The sequence below is a fragment of the Chrysochloris asiatica genome, unplaced genomic scaffold (assembly GCF_000296735.1).
Source record: "Chrysochloris asiatica unplaced genomic scaffold, ChrAsi1.0 scaffold00215, whole genome shotgun sequence".
Lineage (NCBI taxonomy): Eukaryota > Metazoa > Chordata > Mammalia > Afrosoricida > Chrysochloridae > Chrysochloris > Chrysochloris asiatica.
In genome coordinates this window covers 2,167,789-2,192,007 of record NW_006408733.1, presented here as the reverse complement: position 1 = coordinate 2,192,007, position 24,219 = coordinate 2,167,789, and the positions used below count along the sequence as shown (strand labels likewise).

General features: G+C 38.0%; 1 protein-coding gene across 1 annotated transcript in view; it reads left to right on the top strand.

The window, feature by feature from the left end:
• The window catches only part of HSPA4 (heat shock 70kDa protein 4), a 63,822-nt gene that overhangs the window by 19,437 nt on the left and 20,166 nt on the right, over window positions 1-24,219 (top strand). Inside the window, exons 3-10 of the mRNA XM_006872912.1 lie at window positions 4,384-4,524; window positions 8,138-8,260; window positions 12,049-12,148; window positions 12,722-12,855; window positions 18,511-18,755; window positions 21,872-21,948; window positions 22,691-22,842; window positions 23,365-23,471. Coding sequence (XP_006872974.1) covers window positions 4,384-4,524; window positions 8,138-8,260; window positions 12,049-12,148; window positions 12,722-12,855; window positions 18,511-18,755; window positions 21,872-21,948; window positions 22,691-22,842; window positions 23,365-23,471 — 1,079 coding nt within the window. The remainder of the gene's footprint in view (window positions 1-4,383; window positions 4,525-8,137; window positions 8,261-12,048; window positions 12,149-12,721; window positions 12,856-18,510; window positions 18,756-21,871; window positions 21,949-22,690; window positions 22,843-23,364; window positions 23,472-24,219) is intronic.

Here is a 24,219-nt window from a genome sequence, read left to right as displayed (position 1 = left end):
AGGAAGATCAGGATCAACAACCTAGGGCTGATTTCTGTGAGGCAGAGGTCAGACATGCCTCTGCCTTTCAACCTTTTAGTCAAGTCTGACACCAACTGTCTCTCCTACAGTACTCTCTGCGAGTCTGCTGGATTTGGTAATTTGTTGCAGTGACCACACAGAACTCACAAATAATACACAGGATTATGGGGTTTGTTGTTGTTATGTGTTGTGGAGTTGCTTCTGACTTATAGTGACCTTGTACAGGGTTTCAGAGGCTGTAAATCTTTACTGGAGCAGAAAGCCTCATCTTTCTCCCACGGAACGGCTGGTAGTTTCAAATGCTGACCTTGCAGTTTGCAGCCCGATTCATAACCACTATACTACCAGAGCTTGGACTCCTGGTGTGGTGCTGTAGGATAAGCATTGGACTCTTAACCCATGTGGGTTAACAGCATGGCCACCAGCTATTCCTTGAAAACCCTATAAGGCCCTGGTGTGGTGTTGTGGGTTAATGCGCCAGACTGCAAAACTGTTTGAACTGCAAGGTCAGTGGTTCAAGCTTCACAAGCTGATCCTCGGAAACCCTGTACAGGGTCGCTATGGGTCGGAACTGACTCAATGGCACATAACAACAGCAACAACATGAGCTGACTCAGTGGCTTTTAACAATGATAACAGGGAAGTTGTTAAGTGCCTTTGAGTTGGTTCTGACTCAGAGTGACCCTGTATCTAGGTTTCTGACCCTGTATAGGCTGGTGAGCTTGAACCATCAACTTTTGGTTCAAATTGATCTTCCAGTCCAGTGTACTAACCTGCAGCATCAGGCCTGTGAAAATACCAACAGGGTCACCTTTTTAATGGGAAGTAATAGATTATAAGTCAAGATCAGAAATGAGTCAGGGTACAGTTCTTTAGTCAGGACAGCCTTCTTTTGCAATACCTGCAGGCCTGCCTCTAGCCTTTGGCCTTTCAGCTCCACTAACCTTTCACTTGTGTAGACAAGTGTTGCAAAGTTCTTTGAACGCTTATGGTTAGTAAGCCATGACCTAAAGGTGGCATTAAGTTAGCTCCACCTGTCAGCCAACACCTCTTTCAAGTGCCCAGAGGCATCCCACTGTGCCAGGAAGCCTGCTGCCCAAAGGCATTCAGCTTTTTAAACTCCATGGACTGGGAAGCCCACCACTTGTTGTCTGCTCCTTGCCATCTCTGGTGTTAATATAGTTCTCTGTCTCTTGGATTGAGGATGTTCCCAGTGCAGGGATTGCAGATTCCTGGTTCTTCTTCCATGATATAGTGAGATCCCTCTTTCTACCTTTGTGATTGATAGCTTATTTAAAGCAACTATCAAAACACACGGAAGCAGCAGTCAAGAAATCAAATGATGTATTTATTGCATTAGGCAAATCTGCACAAGACCTTTTTAAGCTGTTGAAGAGCAAAGCAGTCACTGGAGAAGGATACCCTGTTTGGTAAGGTGGAGGGTCAGAGAAAAATAGGAAGACCCCTAACGAGATGGATTGGCCAAGTGGCAGCATCGATGGACTCAAGCCTGGCAACAGTAGTGAGGTTGGCCCAGGATCAGGCAGTGTTTCTTTCTGCTGTGCATAAGGTTGCTATGAGTTGGTGTTGACTCGATGGCACCTAACAACAACAACAGGATGGCAAAACTGACCAAATCCCATATTAGTGTGTGATGCACCTTATTTCCCTGGACCCACTCCCACAATGGTGCTAGGTACCTTATTTACCTATTTAGCAAGCTATTGAATTCCTTGGTGGGCCACAAGCACCTCACATTTTTGCATAGCCTGAATCAGTCATTTGGTGAGGATTTTAAAGACTAGCTAGAAAAGCCAAATTAAGTAATTCACTGCACCTCTGTATATAACTAATACCACCTGATCTCTGTTTTTATGTGCCTTCCTGTACAGGGTCGCTATGGGTCGGAACCGACTTGACGGCACTTAACAACAACTTAACAATATTTAATCAAGTGATTCTTTAAAACAGCATTAGTATATTATTTGCTTCGTGTAGACTGCTAGACTATATTTTGTCCAGATATTTTTTGAACAAGATTAGCTTTTTCCTTGATAATTTAAATGTTTAAGTTCTGTCTTTAAAATTTTTTTTAATTTTTATAATTGTGAACTGAGTGATATAGTTTACATGGGAGAACATTGACTTTACACAATTGTTTCTTTGGAGTGATTACAATCTCCTTTGTACATCATCTTTCAGGAGTATATGCTTCCATTCCCTCTGTTTTTCGTTTTTTTGGGCAGGTGCCTGGGGGAGTGTACACTAAAACACTCAGGAATATATAATATTTAAACAACCAAAGGGCACATTCTGCAAGTCTGCCTCCTGGCCGCCAGCACTCAGTCCCTCTCTTTCCATGAGTCCAGAGTTCTCAGCTGCTCTCTCTCTCCATGTCCCCATCTCTGCCTCTGTTTCTGGTGTTGCTGCTTGTCTGGATAGGGTCCCACATTTCGTTTGTGCTCTTCCCCCTTGATGGTCCTAGGGTCCTCTGTTCCTGGACTGTAAGATTAACTACTCCTTGTTTTTGTTCCAAAACTTCTACCTTTACAACTGTGACAGTCATGATAACAGTTACTCACTATTGAATCATAAGAATTTTATTCCCATCTCCTTTCACCTGCCTGTCTAGACAAGATGAAAACTATTCAGTTGGGAACTCCTATCTTCATCCGCACACTCTGAAACTAAATTCCCTCTTGAAACCTTGTAAGCCAGGCACACTGTGCCTTTATCGCCCTTTCATTTTAGGTAGCCAGTGTCTAAGTTGCCCATCCCTATCTACCCCTGTATACAGAGGGGAGGGGACAGCATTGATGTAAGTTCTGTTACTGGGTCTCTCTCATCTTTATGTTTAGAATCACTGTGATTTCTAAATTTGATCTTGTTAATCAAGTTTTTCAGGGAAAGAAAGCATACTGTTAGAAGCACATTAAATAACGTAATCATTAATTTACTTTGTAAACCAGGAACCTCAGAAACCAGAGCTGCATATCTGACTTTTTACTGGTTTGGTCTGGAGCACTATATATAGGGAATATCTGTCTCTCTTTGGAACCAGGAAGGGCCTAAAAACATTTGTTTTGGGTATAGTTTTGTGAATTTAAGAATATAATGCTTGGCTAATTGTTAAATTTGGGTGATTAAGATAACCTCATTTTCAAACAGCTCAAGATACTTTAGGAGGCCAGTAAATAGCAAGTATAGAGGTATTTTAAAATTTCTTGTTTAAAATTCCAGTGAATTCTTACTGTTTGTAAATTTGCTTTTATTTTTGAGAACAGTTACTGTACGGTGCTTTCTTCCCAGTTGTAGATTGACAGAGTTATTGTGATACTTTCTACTTGACAGTTTACTGAAGCAGAACTTGATTTTGGAGGCCTCATATTCTTTTACTAAAGGTCATCTGTGGGTGTCTTTTGCAAAGGAGTTCTGTAGTGTCTCCTATAGCACTTGTTCCACTTGCTCCTCCTGCATTAAGAGGAGGAACCTGTTAGTCTTAAGAACAAATTTACTCTTGAGGTTTTTCAGTGTTCCTGCCTGCATTTTGTTTTCTTTATAATCTTTTATTCTAGAAAAACTAGAAAATGTAGGGTTGAAAGAATTTAAAAGGCATCCATAATACTATTTTCTGAAATTCACTGTTAATATTATTACTATCTTAATGTGTATTCTTTTGTACTCTTTCTAAGCATATACATGCTTTTCTCCCCTAAGAAGGAAGGAGACTTGCCTTCTTCTAGTATAATTGTAGTCACTGTGTATGGTATATCATTGTGTGAATATACCAACATTTATTTAGCCTTTCTTCTGTCACTGACCTTCCACGTGATTTCCAGTCATCTGCAATACTCTTTCAATAAATATCCTTTTGCATTCATCTTTGTGTATTTAGTGTGATCTTGTTTTTCCCCTTTATAGTATATTTCTTTAACTACAATTTATCAATGGATACATACTGCCAAACTGGATTGTGGAACGTTTGAACCAGCTTCTAAGTATGGGTAACTTTCATAAGCTAAATATCCCTTTCTTAACATGAGTAATATTTATTAGAACTTTTAGAACAGAGAACATTTGTATACGTGTAATCACCTGACTTCGTGGAAAAGTAGGAAGAGCTGGGCTCTGGTCCTGGTCCTGTTACCATATAGCCATGTACAAATTTGTCACAACTCATTTTTCATGCTATCAGGGTCACCCAGAAAGGTTCAGTGTCTGAAGAAGACAGAAACTTGAAAGGAAACTTCGACAGTGTTGAAGTGATGCTAATTTAATCTGAGTTTATTGGAAAAAATGTCATTTTCCATTTTAATTTTTTAGTATCATTTTTAGCACTCTGTCTGATGTTCTTTATCCTAGGTAATTTCCAATGCAAAGAACACAGTTCAAGGTTTTAAAAGATTCCATGGCCGAGCATTTTCAGATCCATTTGTGGAAGCAGAGAAATCTAACCTTGCGTATGATATTGTTCAATTGCCCACTGGATTAACAGGTATAAAGGTAAGATTCTCAACATACTGTCTCATAATTAAAATGCAGTATTTTATCAATTCAATTTATATCAGTACTATTCTGATTTCAACTTGTAATGGCAATGCTTGTAAATGTGAAGTTTTTTGACATTTGACGTGTTCTGAATGATCTGGGTTTTGGTGGGGTGCCAGAAGTGGGCACTGTTAGTAGAGTGTGGAGGGTTGGAGAGTGATAGATAGCTCCATCGTTGCTGCCTGTCTTCATTGATGTAGGGCTCATTCTGCTGTGATTATAGGGAATGGCTGCTGGAAAAACAGGCAAAGAAATCCATACTGTGAACTCATTAGCCAGATTTATGGTCATACTCAAAAGCAGTAGGGCTCAGGTTGGAAACATAGGTTGTTCTTTTAGGGAAAGTGAGTTTGGTTGTCAGCTATTAAGCTGTGGTATTCCTGGGAAATGTAGAGTAGTCTGAATGTGAAGCATGTAGTGAACTGATCAGACAAAAGACGTGAGCTGCTGGGGATGAGCAGGATGGCCACATCTTTGGTCTTGCACTTAGAGGTGATAAGGATACTCCATAGGGTGGATGAGTGTTCTAGCAAGTGAGTATAGAGAGGAGATTTAGTATTTGAGATGCGCTAGTTAGAAGAGTAAGAATCATAGGAATAGGGTTAACAGTCAAGATCACAAGATGTTAAATTGTGCCAGTGTAGCTGAGAATTCATTCGAATTCAGAACTGAAGCATTCAAATAACTGAACAGTAATTGCAATTGCTGGGGTTTCTTAGGATGTTTGTGACAATAATCTTTGAGCAGTTCGAATGGCATGACAAGGTGAGATATGACAGTACAGGGAAGAGGATAAAAAGTGAGGTCAGGAAATTATGGATACTTATGTGGTGCTGTGCGTCAATGCGTCAGACAGCAAAGTCGTTTGAACTGCTAGGTCGTTGGTTCAAGCTCAGCAGCTGCTCCTTGGAAACCCTATTACAGGGTCGCTACCGGTTGGAACCGACTTGATGGCACTTAGTAACAGCAACAAAATTTTAAGGAAAGAAGTAAGGAATTTGAGTATTGGCCGATTTAGTTTCAAGTATCAAAAGAGCCAAAGGAGAATGACAGTAAGTGGGTTATTTAGAAATATTAGATTTAAGTACAATTTCAAGAGGTAGCATGTGATGAAGAACCTATAGTACTGAAGGAAGAAGTCCAAGCTGCATTGAAGGTACTGGTGAGAAACTAGGCTCCAGGAAGTGGCAGGAATACAAATAGAAATCACTGAATAAACTTATGGAGCGCTGGAGGCGCTCACTCAACTATGCCAAGAAATTTGGAAGACCTGGCCAACTTAAGTGGACGAGATCCATATTTGTGCCTATTCCAAAGAGGTGAACCAATGGAATGTGGATATCATCTAACAATATTAATATCGCATGCAAGGAAAATTGTGCTGAAGGCAGTTGAAAACGACTGCAACAGTACATTGATACAAAACTGCCCAAAACTCAAGTTGGACTCAGAAGATGATGTGGGGCTAGGGATATCATTGCTGATGTCAAATGGATCTTAGCTAAAAGCAGAGAATACCAGATAGATGTTTACTTGTGCTTTATTGACTCTGCAGAGGCCTTTTGACTATGTGGATCATGACAGGTTATGGATAAATATTGAGAAGAGTGGGTATTCCAGAACACTTGATTGTGCTCCTGGGGAACCTATACATAGACCACAATGCAGTTGTAACAAAGAAAAAACAAGGGGATATGGAATGAATTAAAATCAGGGAAGGCGTACACCAGGGTTGTATTATTTCAACATACTAATTCAGTCTGTATGTTGAATAAGATGAAAAGCTGGACTATATTGAAGAAGAGCAGGATGTTGGCAGAAGAGTCAGGATATTGGAAGAAGGCTTAACAACTTGTGATATGCAGATGATTCAGCCTTACTAACTGAAAGTGACGTGGACTTAAAATACATTTTTGATAGAGATCAAATACCACCTCCTTTAGTATTCCTTGCAACTCATAGTGTCAAGAAAATTAAAGTCCTTACAACTGGAACAGTAAATAACATCATGATAAATGGGGAAAAGTGTGAAGTTGGCAGAGGCTTTATTTTGCTTAGATCCACTATCAGCACTCACAGAGGCAGAAATCAAGACATCAGACAACGTATTGTACTAGGCAAATCTGTTGCACAGGACCTCTTTAAGGTCTTGAACAGCAAAGATACCAGTTTGAGGACAAAGGTACGCCTGACCCAAGCCATGGTGTTTTAATTTGTTTCATTTGTTGTTAGGTGCCATAGAGTTGGTACCGACTCATAGCAACCTGATGCACAGCAGAACGAAACACTGCCCGATCCTGGGCCAACCTCACTATTGTTGCCACACTTGAGTCCGTTGATGCTGCCACTTTGTGAATTCAATCTCACTGGGGTCTTCCTCTTTTTCTCTGACCATCCACCCTACCAAACATGATTTCCTTCTCTAGCGACTGGTCCCTCCTGACAATATGTCCAAAATATGAGAGATGAAGTTTGGCCATCCTGGCCTCCAAGCAGCAGTCTTCACCTCTCATACTTCGGACATATTGTCAGATGGGACCAGTCACTGGAGACGGATATCATGTTTGGTAAGGTGGAGGGTCAGAGAAAAAGAGGAAGACCCCCAACAAGATGGATTGGCCAAGTGGCAGCATTGATGGACTCAAGTGTGGCAACAATAGTGAGGTTGGCCACGGATTGGGCAGTGTTTCGTTCTGCTGTGCATCAGGTTGCTATGAGTCAATACTGACTCAATGGCGCCTAACAACAACAACAACAGCAACATCAACAAGGAAGTTAGGAGAAGGTGGTACACAAGCTGAGTTAGGGCAGTAGTTAGAATAAAATTTTCTGGTTGGCATGGGGTCTAGGCCACCTTTCAACCTTTTCATTTGAATTTGTTGTCAAAGTTGCAGACTTCTATACAGGAGAAATTTTACCCCAAAACTTGATCATTTAATTCGATAATTTATTGTACCAGGTCCTTTCTTAGGCAGTTGCTGCTGTTGTAGTGGAGAGACCACGTAGCAACTATGCTCTCAGGTGGGGTTGGAGTCTAACTGAGGAGATGAATAATAACCAGAGTAAACACAGTAAAGGAAAAGACACGGTAATTAAGATGATAAAATAACTACCACCAGCTCATTTGGGGAGGGGCATTTTGGATTATGTTGAGTTATTAAATCTATTTCTTTTTGCACAAGTGTTTCAAGTTGTGTTGATGATGATCACAACATATTTACATTGTGGTCCTCCAGCTCCTGGTGTCATGTTCAACAAGATTGTAAAAAGCTGAACATAATATTCAAGTTATTTTTGCTTTGCGAATTACTTTCCATTAAATGTGGTGCTGTAGGATAAGCACTGATCTTGCTAACCGCAAGGGTGCTGGTTCAGACCTACCAGCCGCTTTTCAGAAGCAGGGTTGCTATGAGTAAGAACTAACTCAACGTCACTTAACAAAAATAGCAACAACTGTATCCTCTTGTGATAAACTTTTATTGATGTTTTGTGACATTATTCATTTTAGGCCTTTTGAGCGTGAAGAAATACAGTATGTTTGAAAATCCTCTTGCTTGTTTTCTCACAGGTGAAATATATGGAGGAAGAACGAAATTTTACCACTGAGCAAGTGACTGCCATGCTCTTGTCCAAACTGAAAGAGACAGCAGAAAGTGTTCTGAAGAAGCCAGTTGTTGATTGTGTTATTTCGGTGCGTTTGATTCAATCACGTGTTTTTTGAACTTTGGAGAATAATACATTGATAATTGTTAACAGTAACCTTGCTTTTTATAAAGAAAACAGAGTACCAGGATTCAAAGTTAAAAATATAAAAAGGGTATAGAAATCTTAGAGTCCTCTCTTACCTAGTAAGCATTGCAATCAGACTTTTGCTCTCCAGAGGTTACCAAGTTTTCTACTTTGTTACAAAAGGTTTTTAAGTACCCATGCAAATACATACTGGGCCTTTGTTTCTCTTAACAGGTTTTGGACAGTTTATCTCATATTTGTTCTGTGTTGTTGGTAGGTGCCATGTAGTCGGTACCAACTCATAGTGACCTTATGCACAGCAGTAGTACATAAAAAGCTTCATTCTTTTTAGTGGCTTTACAGTATTGTAGTTTATGTGTACGGAGCTTCCACAAGATAAGGACTGTATTGCGAACCACAAGGCTCATGGTTTGAGCCAGCCAGCTGCTCTGTGGGAGAGAGATAAGACTTTCTCCTCCCTTGAAGAGTTAAAGCCTTGGAAACCCTATACCAGGGTTGTTATGTGTCGGAACTGACTTGATGGCACTTAACGACAGTAGCCTCTAGTTTGTTTTCTATTATGAAGAATACTCTAATGAAAAACCTTGAGCAAATATTTTGCTCTTGTGTGATTACATTTGTAGCTTATATAGGAAAAGTTCCTAGAAGTGTGATTTATAAGAAAAGGATTGTATGCATTGCAATTTTAACAGCTATTGCTTAGTTTCCCCTTGTGCGCCATTTTAACTTTTTGTTCTTTTGGATAGTATTTTTTGAATAAATATATATGTAACAGAGTGTTTGAAATTTCAGCTATACATTTATAGTTCAGAGACATTAACTATGTTTATCATGTTGTTCAACCATCAACCTCTCCCATATCCAGATTATACCATCATCCTTAATGTTATTCTTAGGTGCCATCAGTTCCAACTGATAGGGACCATATGCACAGCAGAATGAAACACTGCCTGGTCCTTTGTTATCCTCACAATTGTTGTTAAGTTTGAGCCCATTACTGCCACAGTGCCATTCCATCGCATTTGGGGTCTTTTTTTCGCTGACGCTCCGCTTACCAAGCATGATGTCCTTCTTCAATTTTTCTCCATTTATCATGATGTTATTTTTTGGTTCAGTAGTGAGGATTTTTGTTTTCTTTATTGAGGTGCAACTCATACAGAAGGCTATGGCTTTTGTTCTTGATCAGTAAGTATTTTAAATCTTGTTTGCTTTTGGCAAGCAAGATTGTATCATCTGTATATCCCAGGTTGTTAATGAGTCTTCTTCAGCATACAGATTTAATAAGTATGGTGAGAGGATACAACACTGGTGCATACCATACCATTTAGGATTCCCTAGTTCTGGAAACCCTATACAGGGTTGCTTTGGGTCAGAATTGACTCGATGGCACTTGACAGCAAGTTCTGTTATAACAACTGCTTCTTGGTCTGTGTACAAGTTCCTCATGAGCCCAATTAAACGTTCGGCAATACCCATTCTTTTCATTGTATCCATAGCTTGTCATTATCCACACACTTTCAAAAGTCTTTGCATAATTTGTAAAATACAAGTGAGTAAGGTATTCTCTGCTTTCAGCTAAGATCCATCTGACATCAGCAGTGATAATCCCTAATTCCATGTCCTCTCTCACACTTCGTTGAATTACTGGTAGTTCTTGGTCCATGCACTGTTGGAGTCGTTTTTGAATTACTTTCAGCAAAACGTATCTGATATTAATGATACTGTTGGATGATTTCTGCATTTGTTCGAGTCACCTATTTTTATTGTGGGCACAAATATGGATCTCTTCTAATTGGGTGGCCAAGTAGCTGTCTTCCAAATTTTTCGCCATAGGTTGAGTGTTGCATATACCAGTGCTGCCTCAGTTTGTTGAAAGTTTGTACTTCGTCAATTCATGGAACCTTGTTTTTTGCCAATGCATTCATTGTAGTTTGGACTTACTCCTTCAGCACTATTGGTTTTGATCATGCACATGCACTCCTCTTCAAATGGTTGAACATTGACCATTTGTTTTTGGTAGAGTGACTCTGTGTATATACCTTCCATCTTTTGATTCTTCCTGCATCACTTAATATTTTGCCAGTAATTTCAGTATTGCATGTTGAGGCTTGCATTTTTTCAGTTCTTTCAACTTGAGATATGCTGAATGTTTTCTACCCATTTGATTTATTAATCCAGGTCTTTTAGCATTTTATTGTATTGCTTGACTTTGCCTTCTCGAGCTGTCTTTTGAATTTTTATGTTCAGCTCCTTTACCTGCTCATTTCTTTCATTCGCTTTAGCATTTCTACATTGGAGAGCAAGTTTCAGAGTTTTTGCTGACTTATTTTGGTCTTTTCTTTCTTGTTGTTTTAATGGCCTTTTGCTTTCTACTTGTAAGATATTCTTGATGCCATCCCTCGACTCTTTTGCCCTTTGGTCATTAGGGTCTAATGCATCAAATCTGTTGAGATGGTTTGTAAATTAAGATGGGTAAACTCAAGGTTGTATTTTGGCTCTCCTGAGCTTAGTTTCAGGTGGGATATTTTGATTCACATGGATTTGTTTTAAATTTCCTTCAACTTCCACCTGAACTTGCATATGAGTAATTAATGGTGATTTCCACAGTCTTATCTCTGGGTTGCTTTTACCTGATGATTTTGTGCTTTTCCACCATCTTTGCCCACACATGTGGTCAGTTTTATTTCTGTGTATTTAATCCAGTGAGGTTCATGTGTATGGTAGCGTTTGGTGTATTTGCAATGAGTAAGTCATTAGTCTTGAAAAATTGTTTCATCATTTCTATCACCAAGGCCATATTTTCCAACTACTGATCATTTCTCTTTGTTTCTAACCATGGCATTTTAGTCTCCAGTAATTATCAAGATGTCTAGATTGCATATTTGATCAATTCTCAGACTGAAGAAGTTAGTTGTTGTTGTTGTTAGGTGCCATCGAGTTGGTTCAGTTTTATCTTCACTGGCTTTAATGGTTGGTGCGTACATTTGAATAGTAATAATTAACTGGTCTTCCTACTTGTTGTTAAGTGCCATTGAGTCGGTTCCAACCCATAGCGACCCTGTATAGGGTTTCTTGTTCTCCCATTAGAATTTCTGTTTTTAATAGTCAAATGTATTATTGTCTTTTTCTTTTCTTTTGGCTGTGGTTTTTGTTATTTAGAAAGGCCTTCCTTACTCTGATGGTAAAATTTCTCTTTCATTTTATTTTTTATATTTAAATTTTGATTTGAAATTATTTTTTATAAGGTAAAGATGCAACTATATTTTTTTCCTGTAATACTGTCCATTTGTCCCAGTGGTCCTACTGGATAGTCTAACTTTTCTTTACTTGTTTTAAGTTCATCAATCTTACACGGAATAAGTTCAGGTTTTGAGGGCATTTCTGGATTTTACTGTCATAGCTGTTTGTTGGCAGGTACATTTTAAGTGAGGACTTTAAAAAATGCATATTTAATTAAATATGTGCTATGGTGAAAAACACAAAGTGTAAACTAATATATAAAAACCATGTTACCATTGTGTAGTGAGAGGAAGAAAAAGGCTTATAAATGAACATACATGTGAGGGGATTTCAAAAAGTTCATGGAAAAAAATTTCCTGTTTTTTTTTTTTTTTTTTTAAGTTGTGAATTTTGAGAGAACATTGGTTTTATTTACACTTATAATTTCATTGCAATGATTACAACCAAATGAGGACTTTTTATAATAGTAAATTCAAAATAATTTTTTAGGTTCCTTGTTTCTATACTGATGCAGAAAGACGATCAGTGACAGATGCAACACAGATTGCTGGTCTCAATTGTCTGCGGTTAATGAATGAGACAACTGCAGGTAAGAGGGACTATTGATCAGTTTTTTGACTTGCTCTTAAAGGTTGTGAAATCTCTTGCTCTTTATTTTGCTTGAGTTACTGCCATCCTTGCTTACCACCTATATGGTACAGTATCTTTGGATGCTGTGTTACAGATAAAGAATTAGTCTGAACACTGCCTTTTTTCATCATAATTACTTTGATATTTAATCACATATTTGTTGAGAAATAGGCACATTTCTTGTGTGTGTAGCAGGGAGAGGATTGTGAGAATTTTGAGATAGCACAGGGATCGAAGATAACTGGGAAAATATGTTTAGAAAGCATGCAGGTTGATTTTGTAAAGATTCAAGGGCCATTAGAAACCAAAGCACCAATGGAAACTAGCATTTTCAGTGAAAGCTGCATTTTTCATGGCTAGATTTTAAAGGTTATAAAGACCGTAAAGGCAGAGGTTATAAAGATTCTACCTGAAATATATTGCCTGATGCAATCCCATTCACTGTACACAAAACTTATTTATCCCTACTTGAATGACTTTAAAATTTACTACTAAAGTGATGCTAAAATATTGAATTTTTTTTCTTGTGTAGTTGCTCTTGCATATGGAATTTACAAACAAGATCTTCCTGCCTTCGAGGAGCAACCAAGAAATGTAGTTTTTGTAGACATGGGACATTCTGCATATCAAGTTTCTGTATGTGCATTTAATAGAGGGAAACTGAAAGTAAGTATATGTCTTCCTGAATATGATTTTTTGAGTATAGTAATTAGGAATTTTTGAGAGACAACTTAAATGATTGGTTAAATAATTTTGTTTTACTGATGGAAATATGCTATGGGTCATTTGAATTAGAAATTAAGTTTTCAATAGGCTGTTGTAAGTCAAAATAACTTTTTAAGAGGTGGAATGGTCTGATGCCAAGAGCATAGACTTCAGGGAAAAAGCTGGTAAGATTCTTGAGTTTCCTTTTTCTGTCTCTAGTACAGGGAGAATGATGTTTACCTTTTACTCATTTTAGGAGGTTTCTAACATAGTCATTCCCTTGGTATATTTTATACTGAGGACTTGGGGACGAGAAAGGAGCTCATGTAGGTTTTGGAGGAAAATTGGAGTGACTAGGAATTTGGATGCCAAAAGAATGCAGGTTCCTGGTTTGAAACTCAGAAGGAAGCAGCTTTGTACACAGAAAAATCTATTAGAGTAAAGGGAGGAAGGGTGATCATAGTTTGTTGATTTATAATTTGTTGATTTTATACTAGTTTCACAGTGGGATTAAAATCTGTTGTTTAGTTAGTTACATTATTTTATCTAGAATTTACGTGAGGACTAAGGCAAGGTTTTGCTTTAATCATTTGCATTGTGTATCAAATGTTCTTGAATTTTACCCTTTTGGGTATTGGTAAGGTTGTTGTTGTTGTTGTTGTTAAGTGCCGTCGAGTCGGCTTCGACCCATAGCGACCCTGAATAGGGTTTCCGAGGCTGTAAATCTTTACGGGAGCAGATCGCCTCATCTTTCTCCCGCGGAGCAGCTGGTAGTTTCGAACTGCTGACCTTCCGGTTCACAGCCCGATTCGTAACCACTACGCTACCAGTACTATTTTATTCCCAAATTAAATATTTGGCAGATTTCGAGGGCATCTTGGAATTACTTGTTGCAGTCCTGTTTCTTTGAACAATAGATTTTGTTCTGTTTTATATTGGTTCTAGTTTATGGCTAGCTTTTTTTCCCCCCACCCATTTTTACAAAAAGCATGCAAATCATTTGGAATGTTTGAAAATTGAGAGGTTTGTGATTTTTATAGGTATCAGTGATACACCAAGTATAATTCTTAGTATTTTAATGAATAAAGTTCTATTTTAGTCATTAATAAAATAATTCCTAAATTTCATTGTATACTTCTGCTTTTTGAAATAAAAGATACTCGCTTATGATTTGACCTTAGTTTAGATCAGAATGATGTATACTAATGACTGTTAAGTATTTGATTTTCTGAGTTGTCCTTTACTTTCAACTGTCATTTGTCAGTTTTCCAATCATCTTGATTACTTTAAAATTTAATTATAAGAGTATTTATTACTTTTTCCCAACCTTGGAAAACATGTGTGAAGAAAAAATATCTATAATCTTGTCATTCTTAATATTTTGGTATGTTTCCCTTCTAGTCTTTTGAGAAAATTAAGTTGAAATCATTATTAAGTTCTGTGCCTTGCTCTTTTCTTTTAACATATTAATAAAATTCTCCCATGGCACTTAGCATTCTTTGAAGAGACTGTTTTATTGATTTTATTTCCTTATAATAATGTTCTCACATATTTACTTCCTTTATTGATTCTCATGGTAATCAAGTTTATTTCTAGTTTACTGAGAGATTTGGCAAATGAATAACCCAAGCCAGTTAGATATCTATGTTAATAAAAGCAAATTGCATTGAGTTAAAGCATTTTCCCCAGTAGTAAACTTCATAGGTCTTATGGCTTTGGCATTATTAAAATTTTGTGATAGCATTAAGACTAGGACAATGCACATAACAACATGGTAGCGTATTTGAGTCTTCTTTGGTATTGAATAGAGATTGATGTACATTTTTTGTAGGCAGTCTGGTTCTTGTGAAGATATATTCTAAACCTTGCTCCTGAATGTAGAGTAACTGAAGTGAATGGAAAAAAATGATGAAGTAAAAGAGCAGAACAGATTTCAAAGGACCCACTGGAGAAAACAAAGTAAAATAGTATAATGAAATGTTAGAACACCAAGGAGGAAAAGCACCTTTGGCATTTCTCAAGCTGTACAAACTGACTAAAAACATTTAGGCCTTGTGTAGCAGTTTTGAAGGATTCTCTGGGCAAAATACTAGCAAAGCAGGAAGCATCAAAAGAAAACGGAAGGGCCCAGGAAACATCAAGGCAAGTGGTAAGGTCCCCTCAGTGCATACCCCCTTCCAAGACTAAGACTCAATGGGAATACACACTCTGATTGGTGACCACGCTCGTCACCGGTAAGGGAAAGTGAGGGAAAAACAGCAATGAAGCGGCGAGCTAAGCCCCACAATGTTCATTAGACTTTTGTGAACCCAGGTCAAGACCTGGTTGGCCAGCAGTGTGGCAAGACCTGGGGACTCTTGGGCCCAGAGTCAGTGACATAGCCACAGAGGAAAATAATGAAGAGTGAAGCGTCTAGCTGATAAGAAGAGAGGGCATATGCACAAGAACACCCACACTTGCAGATAATACCCACTTGACCTGGCTTTAATGACTGGATGATCAGAGCTCAACCAGAAGAAGAAAGAAGAGGAAAAAAAAGAGTAATCTAATACAATTTGATGAACTTGACCTACACCTATGGAAGCAGTAGCTCAAAAGAGGGAACAAATCCTAACAGCAAGAATCATTCCCACCCCTCTGTACACAGAGTAGACAGGGATGGGCAACTTGAACATTGGCTACCCAAAATTGGGGGCCAGGGGGGGCAGGCTACAAAGGCAAGAAGTGACTGGCTTACAAGCTTTCAAGAGGGAACCTGGAGCCAGAGAGCCAGGAGGAAGGCAGAATCTCCAGTGAGTAGTATCCAATCTGTCTATGCGGGGCTGATGAAATGAAATGCAGATTGGGTCTCTTGTGATACAATAGTGAATGATTGTTACCAGGACTGATTGTGAGGGTTGGAAATGTAAAAGTAGATGTTTTATAGCAAGGAAGGGAGTGATTAACTTTCCAGTCTAGGAGCGGAGGTCCCTAGGGCCATTAACGGAGGAGAGCAGGACCCTAGCCAGAGAAGCAGTGATACCTGACATGGAGCGATGGAGCAACTGGGACTTTAGATCCAGAGAGGGATCCCCAGAGAGGGATCGGGGGTGGGGGTGGGGGTGGGGGTGGAATGTAGGGGGCAGGTTTGCAGGGCATACCCTTTGGTTGGTTGATGATTCATGGAGGGGATTGTAACCATGGCAATGAGACGATATACAATAGAATGAATGTAAAGCTAATGTTCTCCCATGTAAACTATCACATAATTCACAATAAAACATTAAAAATAAAACTACTACTAAAAACGATCATTCTTCTGCCAGCCGTGGCAAAAATCACAATCGTATGGTTACAGAGTTAGTAAATAGGAAACTCTGCAAATACAAAATAAAATGAGTAAATACCATCCAAAAAAAAAAAACAGGAAGAAGATGGAAGGAATCTCAATGTGACTTATAGCATATGATGAAGAACTGATGTATTGAAGGAAGAAGTCCAACCTGCATTGAAGATATTGTGCAAAACATAACAAAAACAGGCTCCAGGATTTGGTAGAATGACAAGTGAGGTATTTTCAGAAATGTATGCTGTGTTGGAAGCACTTGTTTGTCTCTGCCAAGAAGTTTGAAAGATAGCTACTTACCTTACTAACCAGTTGAAAGAGACATGTTTGTGCTCATTCTAGAGAAAGATGGTCCATCAGAATGGGGAAATTACTGAATAATATCATTAATAAGACATTCAAGTATAATTTCCTGAAGATACTTCAGAAAAGGCTGCATAGTTACAAAAATAAAACGAAACAGGGAATTGCCAAAAATTCAGTCAAACCAGATTTAAAGGAGAACTTGGAATAACGGATGTCATTGCTCATGTCAAATAGATCTTAAACTGAAAGCAGAAAATACCAGAGGGTTGATTACTTGTGTTTTACTGACTATGCAACATTATTTGGTTTTGTGGATCATAACAAATTGTAGGTAACATTGTAAAAATTGGGAATTCAAAAACATTTCCACTGTGCTCATATGGAGCCTGTACATGGACCAAGAAGCAGTCATTTGAATATAACAAGGAGATACTGTGTGGTTGAAAATTAGGAAAGGTGTACATCAGGGTTATATCCCTTTACCACACTTAGACTCAGTTTGTACACTAAGCACATACTTTGAGAATCTGAATTTACATAAAGAAGGCAACAGCATTAGAATTGGAAGAAGATTGGTTAGCAATCTGAGATGCAGAAGATACAACCTTGCTTGCTAAAAATGAAGAGGACTTGAAGTGCTTACTGGTGAAAATCCAAGACCACAGCCCTTGGTATGGATTACATCTCAATTCAAAGAAAACTGACATCTTCACAACTGGACTAAAAACATGATAAAATGAGAAAATATTGATGTTTTCAAGGATTTCAAGGATCTGTCACCAGCACCTATGGAAGGCAGTAGTCAAGAAATAAAATGAAATTATTACATTGGGTAAACCTGCAAAGGAGTCCTGGCGTGGTGCTGTGGGTTAATGTGCCAGACTGCAAACCTGTTTAAACTGCAAGGTCGGCAGTTCAAGCTCACCAGCTGCTCTTCAGAAACCCTGTATAGGGTCACTGTGGGTTGGAATCGACTCATAAAAAGTGCTAAAAAGCAAACATGTCAACCTCAGAATTAAGGTGTGCTTCATGCATGTGAACCTTGAATAGTGAATAGGGAAGACCAAAGAATTATTGATGTCTTTAAATTATAGTGTTAGTGAAAAATATTGAGTATGTCATGGACTGCCCGAAACAAGAACAAATCTATATTGGAAGAAGTACGGTTGGAATGTTCCTTCCTTGAAGTGAGAATGGCACTTCATCTTACATACTTTGAACTTGTTTTTGATGAGACCAGTTGCAAGAGAAGGACATTACGATTGGTAAAGTTAGAGGGTCATTGAAAAGGAGACCCTCAAGGAGATGGGATTGTGACACAGTGGATGCTACAATGGACTCACGTAGCAGTAATTGTGAGGATGAGATGGAACTAAGTGTTTTATTTTTGTACATAAAGTCACTATGAGTCAAAATCCACTTGACAGCATCTTTGAACAATATATATATATATTTTAATTTACAGTTGTATGTCTGACATCTGACATGTATGTGCTATTTGGATTCAGGTTGGAATTGTTGTTATTAAGTACTGTGGAGTCGGATCCGACTCATAGTGACCATGCACAGGGTTTCTGAGGCTGCAGATTTTTACGGGAGCAGAAAGCCTCATCTTTGTCCCGTGGAGCAGCTGGTAGTTTCGAACTGCTGACCTTGAGGTTAGCAGCCAGATTCGTAACCACTATGTTATACCAGAGCTCCTTCAGGTTGGAGTAGGGGGGAGCTAAAAAATTCTGGAATTAAGGTGACTTGGTTTTGATTTTTGTTTTATGAGTTGAAACTATCTGATTTTTCTAGACCTGCAGCATTATTTGCAAATCAGGAATTAACGAACTTGATTTTAACAGCATTATTAAAACAAAGATTTAGTATTATAGTTGTATAATGTGTATATTTTTAAGCTTTAATGTTCTTATTTTGAAAATTAAGAATTTGCCTATTTACTTGACTTGATTCATTTTTGGATTGTTATATTCTCTTCTAAGGTTCTTGCCAGTGCATTTGATACAACACTGGGAGGCAGAAAATTTGATGAGGTACTAGTGAATCACTTCTGTGAAGAATTTGGAAAAAAATACAAGCTAGATGTAAAGTCCAAAATTCGTGCATTGTTACGGCTGTCACAGGAGTGTGAAAAACTCAAGAAATTAATGAGTGCAAATGCTTCAGACCTGCCTATGAACATCGAATGTTTTATGAATGATGTTGATGTATCTGGAACTATGAATAGGTAACCATATTCATTATTTGTTAAACCAGACAAAATAGAGTTTTTTCTCCATTTATATTAGCCTTAATTATAAGGAACCCTGGTGGCACTGTAGGATAAGCACAGGACTACTAACCGCATGGTCAACAGATCAGACCCACCAGTTGTTATGTGGGAGAAAAATTAGGCTTATATAGGGTTGCTATGAATTGCAGTTGACTTACTGGCAGTTGGAGTAGTTTTTTTTTTATTTATTAGCCTAAATAAGCTAACTATTGAATTCATTATTATTATTACATGATAATTTCAGTTCTGTAGGAGAAAAATTGTTCCAGGCCCTGGGTATTTACCTCTTTGTAAGGTAAAGGTTGAGTTATTTTAATAATGTAAGCTGTGATGCTGTGGGATAACTGGACGACAAGTTGATTTCAATCTCAGGGTCAGCACTTCAGATTCACCAACCACTCCTTGGAAATCCTGTACAGGGTCACTATGCGTTTGGACCAACTTGACTGGGTGTTAACAACGTTTTGTTTAATTGAATATGAATGCTTTGTTCTGATTAGTTGTGTATTGCAGGAAGTTACAGTTTTTTACATGTGCACGTTGTTATTAATTATTGCCTTTGAGTTGGTTCGAACTCATAGGGTAGGCATTCTATATGGGGTTTCCGTGGAGTGGTTGGTGGGTTTTAACTGCCAGTCTTGTGGTTAGCAGTCCAGTACTTATCAACCAGTGCCGTACCAGGACAACAGATAACATGCACGTACTATACATTCATTACCAGTTTTCATAAAATCAGGAGATAATTCTTTAATACGGAATCAGATTCAATTTGATTTAATCACTGATTCAGAAATAGATCTCTGCGTGTTTCAGGATTACTTGAGGGCTACAATACTTGTTGCATGGCGTTGTCAAAATTCTGGGTAATTGGTATTTCAGGGCTATCCTCAGAAATATCCAGAATGTCATCATTACTAGCTGATTAGTTTGTGTGGATGATGGAAGTAAGATAATGCTTTTGGCTTGAACACTACTGGTGGAATGGAATTAAGATTGATTGCTTGCTTGGGGAAATGCCACCTAAGCTTTGATATCATTGAATTGAAGTGGCATTTATTATTGCCTAGAATTAAATTTGTAGTCTCTTCTATCACCTGTTTGAATGCGGTCATTTTTGTTTTTACTAAGCAATTTTATGTGTGTGTTGTGGGGGCTTGGGTGTGAAGCACATCAATATGTGTTTTCAAAAACCATTAGTGAAGTGTTTATGTGATTATGAGAGCTGAATAATCCTTGGAAATAGTTTATGGTTTTTAATTGCATATGCACTTTTTTGCAGTTGTATCGCAGTTACTTTATTAGAACATATATAGATAGCCCTTCTGTGCACACAAACAGAAACAGCCCTGCTATCCTCACGTGTGGGGCCTCAAAAATTTTGTGTGAAAATTCCATTAACTTTTTTTTTATTTTAAGGTTTTTATTGTGAATTGCGTGATAGCTTACATGGGAGAACATTGGTTTTATATTCTTGTTTCTTTGCGTTGATTACAATATGCCGCATGCATCATCATTGAACAGTATTTGCTTCTGATCCCTCTGTTTGTGTTTTTTTTTGGTGTGGGGTGGTGTACACAAAAACACTCAGGAATAAATAATCATTTAAAAAACAAAAGGGCACATTCTGCAAGTCTGCCACCTGGCCACAAACTTGGCCGCCAGCTCACAGCCTTTCTCTTTCCATGAGTCTAGAGTCTCAGCTGCTCTATTTCTCCATGTCCTCATCTCTGTCTCCTTAGGATAGGGTCTCATATTCTGCTCGTGCTCTTCTCCCTTGATGGTCCTAGGATCCTCTGTTCCTGGATTGTAAGATTAACTGTTCCCCCCTTTTTGTTACACATCTACCTTTACAATTGTGAAAGTCACAGTTAGTCATGATAATTATTACTCACTATTGAATCATAAGAATCTTATCCCCATTTCTTTTCACTAGATTCATCTAGGTAAGATGAAAACTATTCAGTGGGGATTCTGCCTTTGAAACTAAACTCCCTCTTGAATACTTGTAAGCCAGTTGTCACATCATGCCTTTATAGCCCCCCCTCCCATTTTAGGTAGCCAATGTCTAAGTTACCCATCCCTATCTACCCTGTATACAGAGGGATAGGATTGATACTTGCTGTGAAGACAGACTTCCTTCCTTTTGAGCTACTGCATCCAGGTCAAGTTTATCAAATTGAAGCAATTTACACTTGTTTCCTTTAACAAAAAAAATTTTTTTTTTAAATCTTCCTCTAGTCGAGTTTGGATTTTCAAGCCATAGAAGCTAGGTTGAATGGTTATTACTTACAAGTTTGGGTGTTCTTGTACGTCTCCCTTCACTTCATATCAATTGGATGCCCTTCATGGTTATGACCATGTCCATGGGCCCATTAGCTTTTTTTTTTTTTTTTTTTTTTCTTACAAAGTTTTTATTGTGAGGTTTACATGGGAGAATATCAGCTTTACACTCATCGTATCATATTTCGTTTAATTGCAGTGATTACAATGCCCTCCATGAATCATCAAATAGCCCCATTAACTTTTAATTAAAAATTTCCACAAACTTTTTGAAGTCCACCTTGTATAGATACATTCAATCCAAAACCGAGTTCACGGCTATGGAGTCAATTTTGACTCAGTGACATTGTAGGACAGAGTAGAACTACCCCGTGGGGTTGTATATGCTGTACCATTATAGGACCAGATTGCCACGTTGGGTGAGTTTGAAGCCCTGATCTTTTGATTGGCAGCTGAGTGCTTAACCATTGTGTAACTCAGGCTCTCTCCCATAAATACCATAGTCAAGAAACACCATATTTAGCAGTCCTGTTCTGTAACATAGGGTTTGCCATGAGGTGGAATTGACTTGTTGGTGATGATACAGTGAATATGTTTAACGTTTTAAATAACTGTCAGAACATTACATCTTTTCCAAAGTGGTTGCACCATTTTCCATTTCCATCAACAGTTGTTTAAGGGTTTCAAGTTCTCTATACCCTTATCTTGATGTTGTTTGTCTTATTGAACATAGCCCTCCATTGCACACAAAAATGTCATGTGTTGTGATAACTGCCTTTTGTTTCAAATAGAGGCAAATTTCTGGAGATGTGCGATGATCTCTTAGCTAGAGTGGAACCACCACTCCGAAGTGTTCTGGAGCAAGCCAGTAAGTATTACGATTGAATTGCACATTTTACTCTGAAAAATGTTGAGTATACCTTTTGTTTCAAATAGTCCTACAAATTTCAGTGTTTTATTACACTTCTTTTGATCTTTTTATCTTCCCCTGTAAGCTTCCCTTGCCCCAAGTAAGATTTTGATAATGTCCAGGGAAATATAAAACAAGAAACCTAATTCAGACACAAAAATGGGGATATAAATGTCTCAATTATTTTATGGTGGTAAGAATTGTTCTTTGTTTTGCTGATGTGTATCCTGTAAGCTTTTTCTGTCAGTGAAACAAAAAAATGCTAGTTTGCTAAGTAGAGATCACTTCAGTGGGTAGGTGCTTGTCTGTATGCCTTCTTTCTCTTTCTTCTCAGGTCAGGGGTAACCCAATTATTTTGAGGCTCTATTATCTTCCCTATGACTAGCCTACTTGTCTTGGACTGTTTCAGAGATTGCAGGGCCTGTACATATAGTGCCAGGACATTGGAGTATTCTTGCCTATCATGTACTAAATCCTAGTGTTCCTCTGCTCTTCCATCATTATTAGGAGAATCAAAGCACACCTTCATGTGTTCCATATGCTGTGTGTATGTGTGTGTGTTGACATGGGGAGCTAAGGCATTGGTGGAGCTTAGTTCTATACTGGTGAATTGCTACCGGCATCATCATTGTTCCTCTTTGATTGTAACATACTAATTTAAAGATTCTTTTAATCTAAATGTCTAATTATTTTTAAATAGAGTTAAGGGAAGAAGATATTTATGCAGTAGAAATAGTTGGTGGTGCCACAAGAATCCCTGCAGTAAAAGAGAAGATCAGCAAATTCTTTGGTAAAGAAGTTAGTACAACATTAAATGCTGATGAAGCTGTCACTCGTGGCTGTGCACTGCAGGTGAGTTTTCTTTTCTTCACAGGCAGCTGTGGACATAGGTCATCGTAACAAGATGGGAGCAGCTATGTATCCAGCTAATAAATAACTTGAGATTAGCTCAGGGAGATATCACAGTATTAGATTCTGAAACTTATGTTTTAAAATGGATAATGAAAGTGGTGCTCAAGGAAGGAATTGTGTTCTATTACATGTAATAAGATAAACTCATTAACTGGAAATGTAGATTAACTGTAAGCCTAAAATACTACTGATTTGACAGATCATCATTGTCTATATAGGTGAAATAGTGCATTGATTTTAAAAGGTTGAATGAAGTTAATGGAAAAATAAAGAACAACTAAGTTATAATAGGTAAGTTAGCAAATATAGATCCTTATAAAACTGTTTACTAAGACACTCTATCAGTGGAAGTATTTAAGGAAGATCATTGATGATGTTGTTTTAAATTGTCACTTGTAGGTCTAGTGATATTATCAGCTTATAATGTTTATACTTAACAAATTTTAAATATTACTATTTTAGTGTGCAATCTTATCTCCTGCTTTCAAAGTCAGAGAATTTTCTATCACTGATGTAGTACCATATCCAATATCTCTGAGATGGAATTCTCCAGCTGAAGATGGATTAAGGTAATATATTTATTAATCATTTTTTACTTAGGATTAACTCAGTGCTAGATCTGAGCTATATGTGGTCTTCTTTCAAAACTTGCGTAGAACTCTTAACACTTTGTGATTGTCCATAAAACAAAGAGATTCCTTAATTTAGTTTTCAAAATGCATACATTTGTCTCTTTATGTAGTTTGCTTTACTTGACCTTGTTGAAGTCTGTAATGCTTTTTTTTTTTTGGTGTAAGCTGTACACTTTTAAAAAATGTGTTTCTTGTGAGTTATGTGATAGTCTACATGGGAGAACATTAGCTTTACATTCATCCTATCATGTATCATTTCATTGCCATGGCTACAATCCCCTCCATGCATCACCAACCAAGGAAAGGGTATATCCTGCAAGCCTGTCCCCTGCTCTTCAGTACATAGCCCCTGTCCCTCTCTGGGTCTAGAGTTCCCAGCATTTCCATCTCTCCACGTCATCGTTTTCACTAGTGAAGCCATCTGGGCCTGGACTTTTGGTTGGGAGTGTTTTGATGACCTGATCAATTTCTTCTTTTGTTATGGGTTTGTTAAGGTTTTCTTTTTCACTCTGTGTAAATTTAGGTAGGTTCCGTTTTTCTAAAAATGTATCCATCTCTTCTAAGCTTTCAAATTTGTTGGAGTACAACTCTTCATAGTATTGTTTGTTATCCTTTTGATTTCCTTTGGTTCCCTTGTGACATCGCCCATGTGGTTTCTAATGCGTGTTATTTGCATCTTCCCCCT